The sequence below is a fragment of the Charadrius vociferus genome, unplaced genomic scaffold, assembly GCF_000708025.1.
Source record: "Charadrius vociferus isolate BGI_N301 unplaced genomic scaffold, ASM70802v2 scaffold266, whole genome shotgun sequence".
Classification (NCBI taxonomy): Eukaryota; Metazoa; Chordata; class Aves; order Charadriiformes; family Charadriidae; genus Charadrius; species Charadrius vociferus.
The window spans coordinates 3185519-3203308 of record NW_009649114.1 but is presented as its reverse complement, the minus strand read 5'-3'; the positions used below and the strand labels follow the sequence as shown (position 1 = coordinate 3203308).

Genomic DNA, 17790 nt, shown 5'->3' with positions numbered 1-17790 from the left:
CAGGAGGCAGGGAGATGGCAGGTCTGGTGAGGAGCGTGGCAATGGGTGGCATCCACGGGGGGATGCAGGATGCCCCAGATCCACAGGGCAGGGAGATGGCAGGTCTGGGAAGGAGAGTGGCAAAGGGCGGCATCCGCGGCTCTCTGCATCCTGTGCCTTGCTCTCAGCCGGGATGGGAGCTGGTTTTTTTTGGATAAAGGGATGCAACCACCCTCTGGCAGCGTCGGGGTTTTCCGCTGGAGCTTTATCCCCGGCGTGGGAAGCTGGTTCCATGAGCCATAAAGAAAGAGTTTGCTTTTCTCATCGCTGCTTTTCCATCTGCCTCCAGCACCCCGGGATGAGCATCTCCTTTCGGCATAAGCCGGTGCCAGGGCTTGGCCGGGAGATCCTCCCACAGCTGCCGCGCTTCCCAGCACTTGATTTTTTGACAAGAGCCAGATTTATTGAAGGGACCGAGCAGCCCGTGCCCGGCCGGCATCAGCCCCAGCGTAGGAGCTGCCTGATTTACACGCTCGGTTTAACAGGTCACGGCAAAGGCGCGGGCAGGTCGGGCAGTCCATTGCTCCCTGCCCCAGGCTGTGTCCCCTCGAGCATGGCTGTCATGTGTCACCCCAGAGCGGCTGCCTTTCGGTGGCACCGGAGCTGGGAAATGGAGGAATTTGTTACTGGCTCCGCGTCGTGTCGGTGCATCGCGATGCCCAAGCGATTTGCCTGCCCTCTGCAGTAGGAGCAGTTCCCCCCCTCCCATTTTCAGCTGGGGAAACTGAGGCACGGAGACCCCGGTGAGCAGCCCAGGCTCTGCAGGATGCGGGATCTTTATGGCTCTCCGAGGAGATGCCGAGGGCTGGATCCTGTCTTGGCACTGGGCCTGATCCTGCGGCCCCGGGGAAGGGGCAGCGGGATGGGGGCTGCGGCTCCGATGACGAGGTCTGACCGTCCCCGCTCAGCCCCCTCGCTCCTCCAGCCCCTGCGGTGCTTTACACTCTCCCTAATTAAAAGCTGCCATCCAAATGGCTCGATGATGGAAATTCTAATTAAATCAATTCCATCTTGTCGGTGAACCAGAGGTTTGCATAAGATATGCATGAAATTAATAATTATGGTTAGGGAATTAGCTGCTCCCGACCCTGTTTCTGGCAGCAGAGGGGGGGGTGGTGCAGGAGCCCCTTCTCGTAAGGATGCTCCCGACTGGTGTGTGCGGCTCTGGCTGTGCAATGGCCCCTGTGTTTTTCAGCTCCTTCCCTCCTGGCTGCTCAGGCTGATGTTCGGATTGATGGTTCAAGTTGGAGCGTTGCGGCCCCGCAAACCTCGGCTGGGGCCAGGCTGAAATCACCGCTTTTGCCTAATTCTCCTCAATCTGAAGGGGGTTCTGTCTGCTGGCGGTAGAGAAAGCGCCATCCCCAGCTCGTAAGCTGGCATGAATGAAATGGGTATGAAATCAAGGTGTGTTTGCGGTGCGTTTGAGGTTGGTCACACCAGTCCGTTGACCCAGGGGCTGGGGGGGAGCAGGACGGCAGCCCCAGTCCCGGCTCCTGCCGCTTTCTCACCCCGAGGGATGTTGCTCCAGGTTGGGGGTGCTTCTGGATGACGCTGACTCTGGTTTTTGGTTCAAAAAAAGGGAGGAAGGAGGTTTTACTCCCTGCCCTGGGGTTGTTCCCCACTCTCGATAGGACAAGGGAGCTTTGGGGTGCAGGAGAGCCGGTCCCACTGATTTCCCCCCCACCACCACGGTATTTATCCCAGGCTGGAGATGAGGCAGGTGAGGTACCACCAGTGCCCAAATACGCAGCTGAGTTAAGTTTCCAGCTTCCCCTCCCTCACCGCGTCCTTCTTCTTTCTAAGAACTTTGAATTCCCTGCCTGCATTTTGCTTTTATGGACCTAAAAGGACTTTTGTCTTTTATCTGAGAAAATAACTGGTGCCGGGAGTTGGGCTATTGTAGACCAGGAGATCAAAAAGGCAGAGGGGGGAAAAAGGCAGAAGAACTCTATGAAACGGTCATTTGGGAACTGGTATTTTATTTTCACTTCCATCCAAGGCAGAGGAGCGAAAGAGAAAAGCTCTTTCCGTTTGTTTATTAAAATACAGCTTCCAGTTCGTAGCCTGTAGATCAACAGGTATTTTCTAGGCTGCGTTTTCCAGCAGGGGTTCGAGCAGGACGGGCAGCCCGGGGTTTAAACCCAGACGTGCCCCGGCCACGGGGGCTTGGATGGGATGCGGGTGGCATGGGGGGGAATAGGCGGGAAGTCTCCATCACAGGGGAATAGCTGGGAAGTCTCCATCACCAGTGCCCTGCTGAGGAGGCAGGGATCTGTTTTAAACTAAACCTCTTTGCAGAATAAAAAAAAAATGGTTGGGAAAGGATCCCCTGGAAAGGCAGGGTTGCAAAATCTCCTGTGACGTGGGCACCGCTGCTTTCCATGCCCTCGTCGCACGGGCACGCTGCGCGCATCGCCTCCATCCCAACCCCCCCGTGTCCATCCTTTGGGCAGCGCTGCTGCAGGCGAGGAGGAGGTGAGGAGGAGGCGAGGAGAGCAGGCAGGGAGCAGCCCCCCCCCCGCCATTCCCTCCCCAGGATGAATGATTGCCAGACGAGCGCTTTGCCTGCTGAGCAGAATTTTAATTGAGTCTCACGCACCGGCTCCCGGTCACAGATACCCAACGAGCAGATCACAGCCCCTCAGAAAGGAGCACAAAGCAGATTGTCACAGAGAGTAATCCTATTTGTGCCTTGAGAAAGATTCCTTCCTTTCCCACTCCTTCTCCATCTCTCCCTTTTTTTTTCCATCTTACATTTTGCGGGTAGGTAGAAGGGTGGCTGCTCCTTTCCAGGGGCCTTTTAGCATTCAGGTGGAGTTGTGGGTTTATAACACCGGTATTGCATTTAATAGAGAGCGAGCGGGGAGTGGAAGAGGGGGAAAATAATGGAGAAACAAAGAAATTGTGAGATGCAGCCCGGGAGCAGGAGCGGAGGAGGATGGAGAGGGTTGGGAGACCCAGGAGGGTCCGGGGGTGGCTGCAGTACAGGTGTCCCCATCCTTGGGATGCCGCTACCCAGCTGGGCTCCCAGCAAGGTGGCTTGATCTTATAACACGAACTAGGCTTCCCACAGACCCCAAACCTCTCCCCGCGCTCTCTAAGCCCACCCACGTGTCTCTGCTGCTGGGAATTGGCTAATTGCTTAATGGGGTGTGGTGATGGGTGAGCCTGAGCTGATTTGGGCACCCAGCGTGACCCAGGTGACCGCTGAGCCCAGGTCATTTGTGGGATCCATTGCAGTCCCCTGTGGTGTTTGTGCTCCTGCAAGCTGCGATTACTGAATTGATCCTAAACTGGATTAGAGGGAGCAGGAGAGGGGGAAAGTCCTCCAAGAGCTGGGGATTGCTGCTCTGTGCCCGCTTGCCCCCAAGGCACGGGGTAGTTTGGGATCGGCGATGCCCTGAGCTGTTCCCCCTCCGTTTGCTCTGTCCTGGCAGTAAAGCAGCATCCGCGGGAAGGCGAGAGGGCAGCGGTGGCCGGACCCTTCCCCGGGCTGTCCCGGCTCCGTGTAGGGTGTTGCTGTCTCTGTAGCGCTGCTGCCCGGTGGCTCCAGTCCCTGTGATTATATCGCTGCTGAATTTCAAGCCTTGCCCAGGTTTTGGGGAGGGCTCTGCCAGCCCTTGCGGTGTGCTGGGCTGCAGCTGGGACAGGTACCTGCTCGGGTGTGGGACGAGGGGAGAACGGATGGGGCTGTCTGGGTATTGGGTATGTGTTTGGCAGGGAGCTTCAGGCTGGTGGGGAGAGCCTGGGCTTGATGATTTAATAAGCCTTTTCCATCTTTAAGATAAATTAACATCTGTGGTGTGTTTTGGAGATGTAAAGTGCAGTGTAAGTGTTAAGCATCGCGGGATCCTGCGGTGCTAAATCATTCTAATGTACTGTACGGGTTGCGGCAGCTCTGGTTAATTTAAAGGGCTTTTTTATGGCTTGGGTGGACAGGACCTGGCAGGGTGAGGTCGGCTTTCTCCTTCCAGGGGCAGGAAGCCAAAAGGAGACCTTAGCAGTGCTGTCCAAGGCAGAAGTAAGGTTTTCTCTTTGGCCTCCCCCATGCCGGGCACATCCGATGCTCGGGAAACCCCTCTGGAGTCCTGCTGGGTGTCCCTGAGCTTCAGGTGGTCCCCAAACCCCGATGTTCACAGGGGCTGAGCCAGACTGCGTGGCCAAGGGCTGGTACCTGCTTTCCCTGGGTGGTGCTGGTCCCCTTCAGCCAGGCAGCACCCAGAGGCACCCACAGCTCTCGTGCGGGCTGGTCCCCGGGGAGCACGGAGGGGAGATCAAAGCAGGCAGGTATGGAGGCACGTTACATGCAGAAATGAAAGTTTGGGGATGCTCTGAACCTCTCCCTGCAAAGCCCAGGGCTGCCCGGCTCCTTGGTGGGCCTTGAAGGGAGTTACCGGTGGCTGCTCTGCCCTGGGACTGGTTTCTGTTCTTCCCTGGGGGATCCTGGAGTCCTTCTGAGCTGTTGGGCTCTGTCCTGCCAGGCGCTTCTGTGGGCAGAAGTGTAAAGCAGCACTTCTACGCTTTCTGCTTGCTTTGATTTCCCCCTTCCCAGACACTGGTGTGGGGGGGTTCAGACTGGACTGGAGGGCGCAGAGATGTGTGTCCTGGCATGGGTTGGGGTGGTTTTGTGTCTCCTCTGCGCATTTATGGATGGAAGTCACCAGACTTTGGGTCTGCCAAGACCCAGTAGAGCTGATCACCCTCCACTCTGTGGTCTCCCCTCCATGAGTTGCTGGTCCCGGGTGCTGTGCAGCATCCCATGTCTTTCTGGTGGCACATGCTCCCACCTGACCCATGGTCTTCCTTGATTTCCACCTCCCTCTCCTCCAGAGCAGGGCTTTGAGGGCATGGGCAAGGCGAGGGCATCGCTGTGGGGTGGAGATCACCTCTTTTTCCTGACGCTTTGTCTTTCCCCCCTCCATCCCAGATCCCCCAGATCAGCTATGCCTCCACTGCGCCGGACCTGAGCGACAACAGCCGCTATGACTTCTTCTCCCGCGTTGTCCCGTCTGACACCTACCAGGCCCAAGCCATGGTGGACATCGTCAAAGCCCTCAAGTGGAACTACGTCTCCACCTTGGCCTCTGAGGGCAGCTATGGTGAAAGTGGCGTGGAAGCCTTCATCCAGAAGTCCAGGGAGGATGGTGAGTGGGTTTCTCCCAGAGTGGGAGCTCGGCGTGGGCTTTGGAGCAGCTGGGGCTGGAGGAGGAAAGGCAATGGATGGGGATGGAGGGATGCGCCTGGTTGGACTTCTTGGTCTGAGCTGGGATGTGGTTGCGGTGCATGAGCAGGGGTGGATGGCACGGTTTGGGGGATGATGCTGGGGCGGTGCGGGTTTTGGGGCTGTCCTGCTGATTGCAAGGACAACGTGGTGTCTGACAAGGATCCCAGCTCTCCAGCAAGGATTGGGACCAACAATCCCAAGCTGCCTCCGCTTTGCAGGGCAGGCTGCTTTATTGCTGCCAGCTCCTTTCAGAAAGCATCTCCAGATCCCGTTCCCTGCTCACCAGGAGACCTCAGATCCGCCGAGCCGGTGGCTGCCGAGCCATCTAACCCCCTCCCTCTGTGGCTGAGCCACGGCGCTGGGCGAGTTCCAGAAGAAAAGACTTTTACAAATACTCCCAGGTTTTAACAGAAAATAAAGTTGGCACCAACGCGCGCTTCACCCAATTTTAGTGGAATTATCCCTGAGGGCAGGTGCTTTAACTTGTCTATAGGCTTTGGACAGGCGGAAAGTCCGTGCTCAGCAAAACTCTTTGGGAGGATTTGTCTGGAGCCAGAAAACGTTTTGCTGACGGGAGCGCGGGGATGCTTAGGGGGATTAGCAGCCACGGGAGTGGGCGGAGGAGCTCGTGGGTACCCGCTGGTGGCCGAGCATCAATCCCAGGAGCGGCTGGGACGGTGAGAACCCCCAGGTGGTGCTGTCGTGGGTGCTATCACTCTGAGCCCAGAGCCGCCCCGACATCCCACAGAGGGACTGGCACAGCACTGGGGTCCCTCCTCGCTCCGGCATCGCTTCGCCTCCGTGGCATCGTGCGCACGGGGCGAGACGGGAGCTAAAGAGTGTTTTCCGAGGCAGTTAAAACCCTGCAGTGCACAGGCTGCTGCCTATTACTGGCTTAACTGTATCTGAATGGCACATTAAGTTCTGGCAAAATCGGTGGGACACCAGCCGATCTGGAGCTAGTCAAACTGTGTTATGGCCTTATAAATGGATAAAGGGAATAAAAACTTCTAGGTGACGAGCTCCTAATCAAAGCCCTATAAATAGGAACAGCGTTAATTCTGTCTCGCGCGCGCGCCCTGGCACTGGGAACCGGCTGTGCTTTTAATATGCAGAGAAACCCATCTGGGGATTCAACCTGGAATCCGCTCTTCAGGATTTTAACTTGAAAAGCAGAATATTTTCACGGGGCTGTGGTTTTGCAAGGAGGAGCGCGCGGGGATGCTTCGGAGTAGGCGGGTGCGATGCTTTGTCGTACGGCGGGGCGCGGGACGTGCTGCGCGTGTGCCCTGTGATGGGGACGTGGGTGCGAGCGGCGCTGGGGTGTCTGCGCCGAGCCGGGGGGGTGTCTGCACGCAGGCGGGAGGGACGGCGAGGGGCTGCGGGGGGATCGCAGACACGGGGGGGGCTGCGGGTGGAAAGGTCTACGAGCAAAGGGCTGGGTTTATGGCTCTGCGAACGGCTTCGCCGCTAACCCTAGCGGGGTTTGTAAATGCTAACAGCAGCCCCAGCTGGCTAGCGGAGATAACGAGATTCTCATCTGAATACAGGAGGAATAAGGGGAAGCAGCCTTTTGTGGGGGTGGAGGGGCATTTTTGCATTCTCTCAAGTGTTTTTCCACCCCAAAAAGGGAGTTTCCTTGCCCGCCTTGGGCCGGCAGGTCCTGCCCCGTGGGGTGCCCGGGGCAGGGCTGATGGGACAGCTGGGTGACACGGGGAGGTGACAGTAATTCTGGGTTAAGCAGCTTTGTTAGCCCGTGCCGGGCCCTGGTGTGCCCTTACCCTGCAGCAAGCACGGCCGGAGGATGCTCTGCCACCCCATCCACGGCTGCTGCTCCCCCGGGGGTCCCGGTGCCGGGCTGCGCGTGGCCGGGAGGAGCGGGTTGATGCGCAGGCACGATTCGAACCCACGCTCCTCCTCCACTAAGCACCAGTAAGGAGCGGTTGTCGTGACTGGTGGTCCCACTGCAGCATGAGCACTTCTTCTTCGAGATACCTGTGGTTACCGCAAATTCCTCTAACCAGATGGTTAATGATATGACGGCGTAATTGCAGAGTAAACGAGTGTACATGGAGTCGAAATGCACGTGTATTAATCTGGGGCTGAGGCAGTCCTGTAATTTGTGTATCCACATAACCCAACGATTATGTGCATTAGTGATAATTTAGTTATCAAAAAGCATAATTCCACTGTAATTGCGGTATAACGGTGGTGTAAGTGCAGCCCGTGCGTTATCAGCAGTAACGCTGCTTCTCTGCTCGCGCTGCAGGAATACGTTTATTTGTAAGAGCCGTCGTCTATCAGCCCGAGCGTGAGGCCCCGGGGCAGCCGCTCTCCCTGGGGCGCCTGGGGGGGCTCCGAGGTGCTCCCTGGAGCATCTCCCCTGGGGGGAAAGTGCTGGGGGTCAGCCTCGCTCCTTTGCCTGTGGAGGGAAGCTCCGCAGCCGTGAATTGGACCAAGAATGTGCTTTTTCTTTTTATTTTTTTCCCTTTTCTTTTTTTTTTTTTAATTTAATTTATTTGAAAATCCTCCAGCCTTGCCCCCTGTGGTGGCAATTGCAAGGCTGGAGGAAGAGCAGGGCTGTGCCTGCTTCGCCTTTCAAGTCTTCCCCCATAAAAACAGCTCTGCTGACGCCGAATGCCTTTAGACCAGTGCAGAGCCACTGAGAGAATGGGGGAAGGATCCGTCCCCTTCTTTTCCAACCTGTTTGTATACATCTGGGTCTCGTTTGGCACTCTGACGGCGGCGTAAAGGCTCCTGTGATTTATTGCTGCTTCAAGGTGCCTCCAGCCTGTCCGAGTGATGTAAAAGGGCTGTCGGTTGACTCGGGATCTGGCTTCTGCTTTGGGCTTGCCAGCAGTTTGTCAAGTGGCGTAGTTTACCCATGCCGGGGTATTTATGCCGGGGGAAAGAGCCAGCCGAACCCGGGATCAGGACGAGCATCTCTCCGCTCTCCTCCTGAGCAGCGCTCCGCTTCATTTTTCATGCCGAGCCTGAGTCTTCAGAGTCGGGTTTTATTTCCATCAGGCAATAATGCTCATTGCTGTAGTTAGCAGTTAGCATTCAAGCTGTTTGCTTTCTGATGCATTATCAACTTGACCTTCAGCTTCAATTTTTAGCAAAGCCACATGTTAAAGCCTTCGCCGGCGCAGTGGAAAGCGTTTCCGCTCAAGGCACAAACCGACCCCCTCCGCCGGCGGGGGGAGAAGACACTGGCCCCGGGGACAGGATGCTCTTGCGGCCGGGGCTGACCCTGCGCTACCGAGACAGACTGCCCTGGGTGGGCCGTTACGTGTTAGGTAGTTATGCTGTTGGCCCCTGGTGATTGCTGGTGGTGGCACCAATGGCCGGACAGTCCTTATTATTGAGAATGGGGGGTTTTTGGGTGCTGGCATTGCGAAGATGTTGTGTCTGCAAAGGATGAGTTTTCTTTGGTTGTATTTGTAAACTTGAGCAGAGGCAGTTCCATCTCCACCTGAGGAGGGCCTTCTCTGCTGTGAGGGCGGCAGAGCAGTGGCACAGGCTGCCCAGAGAGGTGGGGGAGTCTCCCCCTCTGGAGCCATCCCAAACCCGCCTGGACGCCGTCCTGTGCCACTGCTGGAGGTGCCCCTGCTCTGGCGGGGGGTGGGATGGGGGAGCTCCAGAGGGCCCTTCCAGCCCCCACCAGTCTGGGATGCTGTGGTTCTGTGATTTAAGTGTTTTAAGTGCTTCTCCCAAAGCATCCTGCAAAGGCAGTGGGTGTCAGCCGTATTTACACCACGGCACCAAGGTGCAAGGCAGGGCCAGCAGCGGGGTGTCCCCAGCGTCCCCATCTCCATCTCCTCTAGTACAGCATCCCCCGGGGACGCTGACCCGTGGCGTTCTTTCAGTGGACAGAGCCATCCGCAGTCCTTTGGCTCTGCGTGCATTGACATCTCTGCTGTCGCCGAGCTCTCCGAGATGAAGTATTAGATTTATGTTTATGTAATTTAGCTGGTGAGCGCGGCATGTTATGCCATGCGTCGTAATGTGCAGCGCTCGCTTTTGTGAAGAGGGTAATATTTCCAGCCAAACGCAAGACTCCTTAGTCATGTGTCTGGATCAATTTTACACTGTCATTTCCCCCCCTCTATTGTTTTATCCTTCGCTGAGTTTTCTATATTTTTAGTTAAGAGGCTGATATATATTTGTGATGCATTTGTTCATCCCCATGTGACATTCATGGCTGTCTCTTTCTGGTTTTAGCCGGGTTCATTACTTTTGGTTGATGCATCGGGATGTCACCCCCAAAAAGCCGCTCCCAAGTCTTAAGGCAGAAGCGAGAATTGAATATGACTTTACAGCACGTTTGTTTATGCAAACCTGGAGCTTGCTAATCCTGGTTAATTGCCGGCCTCGGGAATCGTCCCATCCTGCGCCCTGCGGATGCCATCCCCGTGGGACAACTGGGATGGACAGGGGGATGATGCTGGTGGGTATCTGCCCCTCGTACCCCTCAGTGCTGTTTGCAAGGAGTTTTGTCCCCCCCCAGCAAAGCGTGCAGGAGTTAAAGCGAGTGACCTTCAGCCCCGTGACAGCGAGGTGTGATGAGCGGTAGGGCAGAGCGGGGCTGGCGATCCAGCTCCCTTTCATCCCCGAGGACAGCCGTTCTTGTGCAGTCAGCACTCAATTACCGCGGCTCACCGGAGGGCTGTGATTTGCTGCCAGCGGCTCAGCTCCCCAGCCAAATCCTCCCATTCAGCAGTCGGCACAGAGCTGGATGTTTTTTTGTGGCACGATGCCGAGAGCCTGAAGAGTCCCTGCTCTGCGGGAAGGCTGTTTTTTGGGTGAATCTTTTCCTGCAGGTGCTTTCTGGCCGATAACACTGAGGGTGTTGGTATATCTTTTCCCCGTGGGGCTCAAACGGAGCATCTCTGAGCAGGTCCTTTCACAACGTGGCTCAGGAAGGGTCCCTGGCACCCAGGGGCCAAAATCATGGTGACAGCCATCCCACAGAATCACAGAATCACAGAATGGTCAGGGTTGGAAGGGACCTCTGGAGATCATCTAGTCCAACCCCCCCACCAGAGCACGGTCACCTGTTTCTGTGCTGGTCTCTGTCATCCCACCCCCCTGCCCAAAAATCAGTGCCAGCTCTTGCTGGATGGGGCATCTCTTTGTGCTGATGGGACAGGGCTCTGCTGCCATCGCCTCTTTGGGTCCTGAAACTCCTGCAGGCTCCTTGGAGGCAGAAACCACATTCCCCGGCTTATTTTCCTATTTCTTTCCCCCCACTGGTTCTTTTTTTTTTTTTTTTTTTTCCCTCTCTACTGTCAACACTGTGCACTCCAAGGGAGATGTGCCTCAGCTTTCCCACCTAAAATCCTTCCCTGCCCTCGAGCTGCTTGCCAGGGGACACGAAGTGTCCTGCAGGATGAGACTGGGGAGAGCCAGAGCTGGACTGGGGCTGCTGTGCTGGGAAAAAGCTCCCTCCAGCCCCAGGGCTTGCTCGGTTTGCTGGCTGAACTCTGCCTGTAAATAATGCTGCCCGCGCCTCTTCACTCTGCTCCTTGTTTTCGTGTCTCGCAGCGTTCGCTTTGTGCGGTGGAAGCGGGGCGGGAGGCGAGCGGCGCCGGACAGAGAGGAGCTATGAGTTGTGGTGGGGGCTGGCGCACGGGCTCTGGCTCAGAGCCCGAACCCGGGCTTTGGAGGCAGGCGGAGTCCATATCTTGCTCTTTAATATTCTCGGGGTGTGTTTTTGGGGGGTGCCTGTGAGCTGGCGAGCCGGTTCGGGTCGTGCCAGGTGAGTGCCGGCGGCTCTGTGGAGCTCCCGGCGAGGTCTGGTCGGAGATGGGCTGAGATGGGAGACGCAGCCCCGGGGGATCAGTGGAGCGGGGAGTGTGCGTGTTTTCCATGATGTGGGCTTGGGTTGGGAGGGATGAGCTCCATTATTATGATAAATGAATGGAAAAGCTGCCTTTGCTTTCAGGACTCATCTGGCACTTCAAGCCCCAGCTCCTGGAGTCATGTGATGGGTGGGGGTCTGCTGCAGAGAATAAACTCCAACTTCTGACTGCAGAGCGTGTTCCCTTTGCAGAGCAGTAGATGGGGCAAAGACTGCAAAATCTTGCTATAAACGTCCCCCAAAATCCCAAAGTCTCCTGGCACTTCCCAGTTCAGGGCTGGTGAGGGAGAAAGAGACGCAGCCCAAGGGGCAGCTCGCCCACGGAGGGGCTGCAGGTCTGGGGGAGCTTGACTTGCCCAAGTCCCTAATGCTGTCTTTAGCAGAAGAGCCCTCCCATGGACAGAGTCTGTGGTGCTATTACCTAAGTGAGAAACTTGAATTTTCTGCTCCCTGGCATCCCACCTGAGGCCTGAGGTTTGAGCTGAAGACTTGCTTTTTTTCCCCCCTCCTTTTCCCCATTGCAAATTCATTAATTACTGATTTAGCCCGGCAATGCAGGCGGTTGAAAAGCAGGCGCAAATTGCTCCGATTCATAACGTCTGATGAGATTTCAAAACACTGAAGAGCAGCATTTGAGCCGGTTCCAGGGACAAGGCAGGCGGCATGTGCCAGCAGCCTCCGGTGATGGGGACGTGTGATGCAGAGCCCAGGGCACCCAAGGAGGGACCCACCGTTCCCGAGGTGGGACCAAGCTGCAAAACCACGGGGCTCCGGGAGCTGCCATCGCTCCCGGCTTTGCATTCCCAGGAGGGAAGGGGAGAGATGCCCGCCTGGCAGTGAAGTGCAGGAGCCTACGAGCTGAGATCTGGCTGCACCAGGGGATGCGTCGGGGCCGGTTTTGGGTGACAAAGGCAGGTTGGTGTCCCCAAGCACAGCCGAGCTGGTAGTGGAGGTGCTTTGCCAGCAGCGGGACTGGGACTGGTGGGATATCGCAGCCTTCGCGTCGGATAATCCAGGTATTGCTCTCATAAGCGCTCTGCCACAAGAAAGGAGGGATTAGAACCATGTGTGATGCGACCCGGGGCAGGTCGATGGTGCTGCTGTTCTCCCTCGGCTCGTGCCATGGCACGGGGCCGTTTCCCCATCACACCACTCTCCCCAGCCCGGCTTGTGTGCGGGTACCCGTGGGATGTAGGGAGCCTTCCTGGAATTGCGAAGCCGCTTGTGTTGAGGATGGATGGACAGATGGGTGGGTGGACGGATGGATGGACAGATGGTGCAAACCATCACCCCGTGCAGGACATCCCGTGCTCCATGATTAGATAGACCAAAGTACACCGACGCGATGGCACAGGAGCTTTGCCTCCACGAGGCTACGGAGCCGTGTCCCTAATGACTTCTCCTCTAATGAGTCGGTTCCTGGAGGCTTTGAAGTGACATGAATAATGAATCCCGGGGCAGGGGAGCAGCCAGCCGCTCGCCAATTAAGACTCTGGGCTTGGGAATCTCATTTAAACGGTTGGGGTTAGGAAGGGAAGGCCGGCAGATGCAGGGGAGATGTGCAGGGTCCGGGCTGTCCCCATCCCTCCTCGGGGTGCCCAGGGCTGCCTGGGGAGCATGTCGTGGCGGGGAGGGACACGCACGTCGCTGTTCCCAGCACGGTTGAGCAGGGGCCGGTGCTCACCCGGTGCTTCACAGCCGCCGGCTCTGCGGGGAGCCCCGGCAGAGCACTCCCTGATTGATGGTGTACGTTAGCGACAGCAAAAGCTTATTATCTACCTGCAATCAAGAGGGCACTTCAGCATCGCGCTTCCCGGAGCAGCTGCGCTCCCACCGAGCCCGTAATAGTGGAGATTAAACCCTGACCTGTGTTTGACAACACGCGTTAACCCCACCTTAATGAGGAGAGTCCCCGAGGCGCCCGTTGAGCGGCCGGCAGAGCCACGGGGCTGCTGGGGGAGGCTGAGATGCCACCGGGCTGGGGGTGATGCCGCTGGGAGGGACACGAGACGACGTGCTTGAGGACGCTGCAGGCAGCCATTTGCTCCCGGAGGGCTTTTCCCTGCCCGGGGTGGGGGCGATACGCTCGCAGTCAAGCTTGGCGCGGCTGGGATGGGGACACGGGGCTGTTGGGTGGCACTGGGGGCAGACCATCCTGGTTTTGCCCCTTGGGCCAAGGTGGGACTTGGGTGCAGATGTGTCCCCGCTGGGCTGGCTGTCCTGGCAGGAGGGTGGGTGGTTTGCTGGAAGATGAGCAGCTGTGCCAAGACTCGCCTGGGTGGGACGGGGCGGCCGCCGCTTATTAACCGGGGTGGGCTCGTTACAGCGAGCTCTGGCAGGCAACAGAGAAAGGGCTGCAAGTGGCAGCGCTGGGCACGCTTGGCCACCTCCCGTAATTACGTCCCCACCATTTCACTCTCGCTGTCGGTCTCCGCTTCCCCGGCTGCGGGCTGATGAGTGTTTCATCCGTGGCTCTTGCAGCAGCCTCCCTGCGAAGCTGTTGGCTCTGCCACCGTGGGACCGGGCTACCACCGCTGCGGGGGCTTTGGCCAGCAGCCGAAAGCAGCTCCGTGTGCTCCCGGCCCCTGGGGCTGCGGCTCTGCCTGCCTGGTTGCTGCCCCAGCCCGTGGGAGGTTTGGAAATGGGCTGGATTGGGGTTTTCAAGGCTGTTTCATGCCTGCAAGCGCTGCCATCCGTCAGTGATGGCGAGCACGGGATGTCATCTGAGCCTTCTCAAACCCAGCGCCTGTCTCCGAGCCATCTCCAGCAGCTGGTTGTGGGATGCTGCCCCGGTCCTGAAGGCTTTCCCCGCTATTCCTGCTCCTCTTTGGTCCTTTTCCAAAGCTGGAAGCAGAAAGGCGTCCCTGTTCCTCACCTCCTGCCTTCTCCCAGAGTCAGACCTTGGCCTGAGTTGGGGAGCGATGCCGCTGTGTCCCGCAGGAGGAGGGAGAGCAGCCGCCTCCTCCCCATCGCCACCTCCTCGCTTTCATTTCTTGCTTTAAAGGAGTGTTTTGACTAAATGGATTTTTGTGCGAAGGCAGTAGGAGCATCGCTTGGCAAATCCCCCTGCCCGCCGCGGCGCCCGGGGGCCATGAATAATGCAGGCGCTGAGAGCCTGTGCCGCTGGAGGTGAGCGGGGCTGCCCCGAAACGCGCAGCTCTGCCCACCCCAGCCACCTCCCCCTGACCCCCCGACCTCTTTTTTTTTTTTTTTTTTTCATATTAAGAAAATTTCATTAATTAAGAAGATAAAAACATTAAGCAGTGTTGCCAGCATCGGTGCACGGGCTGGAGGAGGGTGCTGCGGGAATGTGGGGCTCCTGGACCCCCCGAAGGCTTTGAGCTGGACTAGTTGGTGTTGTTTTTAAGCCCGGAGAGCCCCGACGAGCTGTAGTGAACTGTAGGGCCCAGGCGGTGCACCCAGGGGTTGAAGACTTCCATGTCCATCCTCACAGCGGTTTTCTCCCAGCATCCAGCCACTTTTTTGGGTCTCCATCCCCTCTTTCCCCTCCTGCCGGTGGGGCTGTGTCCTGCTCAGGTGCTCCGCGCTCTCCAGCCACTGCGTTAATAAGGGCCTCATTACGGCCTAATTGCCCGTATCCCTTTTTTGTTACATTCCTTGTTAGTTTGATTTAACGGAGCTGCCGAGTAACTTGGTCATTTCTGAATTGCCATCGATTTAGTCTCTTTTCTTATTTATTTATGGGTCCATCTCCTCTGCCACCCCCTCCTTGCCATGCGTACGAGAAGGTGGTCCCGGCCATGAGCTCACCTGAGGCCACTTGCTGCCCCTGCAAGTGCCACGGGATCCTGGGGATGCTCAAAGCCGCTGCGAGGGGTAAATCATAGAATGGTTTAGGTTGGAAAGGTCCTTGAAGATCATCGAGTTCCAACCCCCCTGCCATAGGCAGGGCCACCTCCCCCCAGCCCAGGTTGCCCAAGCCCCGTCCAGCCTGGCCTTGAACACCTCCAGGGATGGGGCCTCAACAACCTCTCTGGGCAACCTGTGCCAGTGCCTCACCACCCTCAAAGTGAAAAACTTCTTCCTAATGTTTAATCTAAACCTGCCCTCTTCCAGTTTATAGCCATTCCCCCTCATCTTATCACTACATGCCCCAGTAAAAAGTCCTTCCCCAGCTCTGCTGGAGCCCCTTTAGGCACTGGAAGGGTCTCTAAGGTCTCCCCGGAGCCTTCTCTTCTCCAGGCTGAACCCCCCCAACTCTCTCAGCCTCTCCTCATCGGAGAGGTGCTCCAGCCCTCGGATCATCCTCGTGGCTCTCCTCTGGACATGCTCCACCAGGTCCATGTCTGTCTTATGTTGGGGACTCCAGAGCTGGATGGAGTACTCCAGGGGGGGTCTCCCCAGAGCAGAGTAGAGGGGCAGAATCCCCCCCTCGCCCTGCTGGCCACACTTCTGATGCAGCCCGGGGTGCGGGTGGCTTTCTGGGCTGTGATTGCGCATTGCCAGCTCATGCTGAGCTTCTGGTCAATCAGCACCCCCAGTAAAGTTTCCTTCAGTAAAGGGAATAAAACACTCCTGGAGGACCCCAACGCAAAGCCTCGCTGCTGTCCCAGGAAAGTCTCAAAGCTGGGTTTGCTCTGGCTGTGCTGGGAAGGGACTGGTGCTGCAGCTGCCGTGTGCGTGCCCAGAACCCCCGTGTCCCTCTGCCACACGCTCAGGGGCACCTACGTGTGCAGCGGCACGCGATGTGGTGGGACACTTGTCACGCCGTGTGCCTTCCCGTGCTCACACGAGCCCCGAGCAGAGCACACGCAGCACGGGAGCCTGGCGGTGTTGGTGCCCGGTGGCACGCGGGTGCGTGCTTGTGCCAGCCCTGAGCTGTCACTCGCGTGTGCACGCACCCGCCTGACTACGCCGGGGCTTTTGGAAGGCTCTCGTGTTTGCAAACTGCTGCGTTTGTTGGATTTTCTCCTTTTATTGCCATGGAAACTGTAATTAAGCTGCACCGGCTCCTTAACCGGAGCCTCGGTCTCTGGCGGCACAGCCGGTGCCACCCTGGCCTGGCCGGGGGCTCGGCGGTGACCGGGACGAGTGCCCCCCTGGCAGGGACGTGCCCGTCCTGCCGGCGTTGCCTGCTGCTGCCCGTCTCGCCTGGCTGATCTGTCTGTCCGGGAGTCTGTTTATCCAACTCCCTCCTCTCCATCCATCTGGCTCCCCAGATGGGAAACGAACAGCAAATTGGCCCAATTTCTTTCCATATGAAAAAAAAAAAAAAACCCGCAAAAAAACCCAACAGACGAAATTCCCCCCCCCCCTCCGTGGCTGGGCAGTGGGGCGCTGAGGGTGGGCGATGCTCCCCCGGCCAACGGGTGTTTGCAGGGGGATGCTGCTTTCCCCATCGCTGCAGCCTCCCTGGCTGCGTGCTCGGCACCCGTCAGCTCCCCCCGCTCTGTCATTAGGCTGCAAGGGGCAAATCACCCCAATTTTCCTCCAGCCCTGCGGGAGAGAGAGAAGCCTCCTGTGCCGGAGGCCTCTGCCTCACTCCCTGTCCCTGTCCTGTCCTCCCCCTGCACCTCTGCAGGGCCGTAAGCTGGGAAATCTCTCCCTGCCACCGTGTGCTAATTACTCTGACCTTTGCTTAAGCGGGGATCTTTTCGTGGCAGGCTGAGGTATCAGCCGTGTCATTTACTATGCAAATTGAGACCATCAATTACATCCAGAAGGTCCCGCAATGTTTAATTTTCTCTCCCATCTCTCTTTTTATTGGCATCTGCAAAAACGCGGGAGCAGGAGGGCTCCGGCTTTTCGGAGCTGGAGGCTGGGAGCCCAGCAGCCTTGCGTGGGGACTCTCCCAGTCTCCAGCTTCCCCTTGTCTCTTTTCATTTTAATTAGCTGCTTTTGCCATCGCCCCGTGGAAAACTGGCCTGGGAGCTCTGCCAGTGCTGCAGGGATGGGAATAAAACCCTTTGCAGGGCCAGGATGCTGTCCTGGGGGTGAAGGGCTCGTGCCGGTGCTGCAGCCCATCATCTCCTCTTCCCGTGGGCTGTTTTTACCAGTATACGACCATTATGTGTGCAGAGCCCTTTGCAAAACCCAGTCCTGGGCTGGGAAGGGACTGGTGCTCGGAGGTGGCTGAAAAACCCTCTCTGAGCCACCGGGATGGGACCGTGTGTCTGTCGGGGGGACGGGGCGTGATGTGGTTGTGGCTCGAGATGATGGGTAATAAGGGGAGCGGGTGGAAGATAGAGCTGAGATGTGGGATGGGAGGGAAGGCGGCGCAGAAGGGCTGAGCTGTGGGGGGAGAGGAGGGGTGAAGGCAGTGACCCGAGAGAGGAAATGGCTTCAAGTTGCGCCAAGGGCAGTTTAGATTGGATATTAGGGAGAGTTTCTTTACTGGAAGGATTATCAGGCACTGGAACGCGTTACCCGGGGCAGTGGTGAAGTCCCCATCGCTGGAGGTATTTAAAGGTGGTGTAGATATAGCGCTCAGGGACATGGGTTAGTGGTGGGCTTGATAGTGTCAGGTTAATGATTGGACTAGATGATCTTACAGATCTTTTCTAGGATATTCTGTAAGGGTTCAGGCGCGGGTCCTGGGGAGCTGGGGGGTGGCCAGGGGGGTCTGGGGGGGATGGCGCGGTGCTGGGGGGATGGCCCGGTGTTGAGCCCCTCACCAGGGCGGTTTTTCCAGGTATGCATGAAA

The 17790-nt window shown here is 57.5% G+C and overlaps 1 protein-coding gene across 1 annotated transcript in view; it reads left to right on the top strand.

The window, feature by feature from the left end:
• GRM4 (glutamate receptor, metabotropic 4) overlaps positions 1-17790 on the top strand; it is a 44392-nt gene that overhangs the window by 4593 nt on the left and 22009 nt on the right. Inside the window, exons 2-4 of the mRNA XM_009888314.1 lie at positions 4967-5183; positions 8383-8562; positions 14371-14389. Of these exons, the coding sequence (XP_009886616.1) occupies positions 4967-5183; positions 8383-8562; positions 14371-14389 (416 nt within the window). The remainder of the gene's footprint in view (positions 1-4966; positions 5184-8382; positions 8563-14370; positions 14390-17790) is intronic.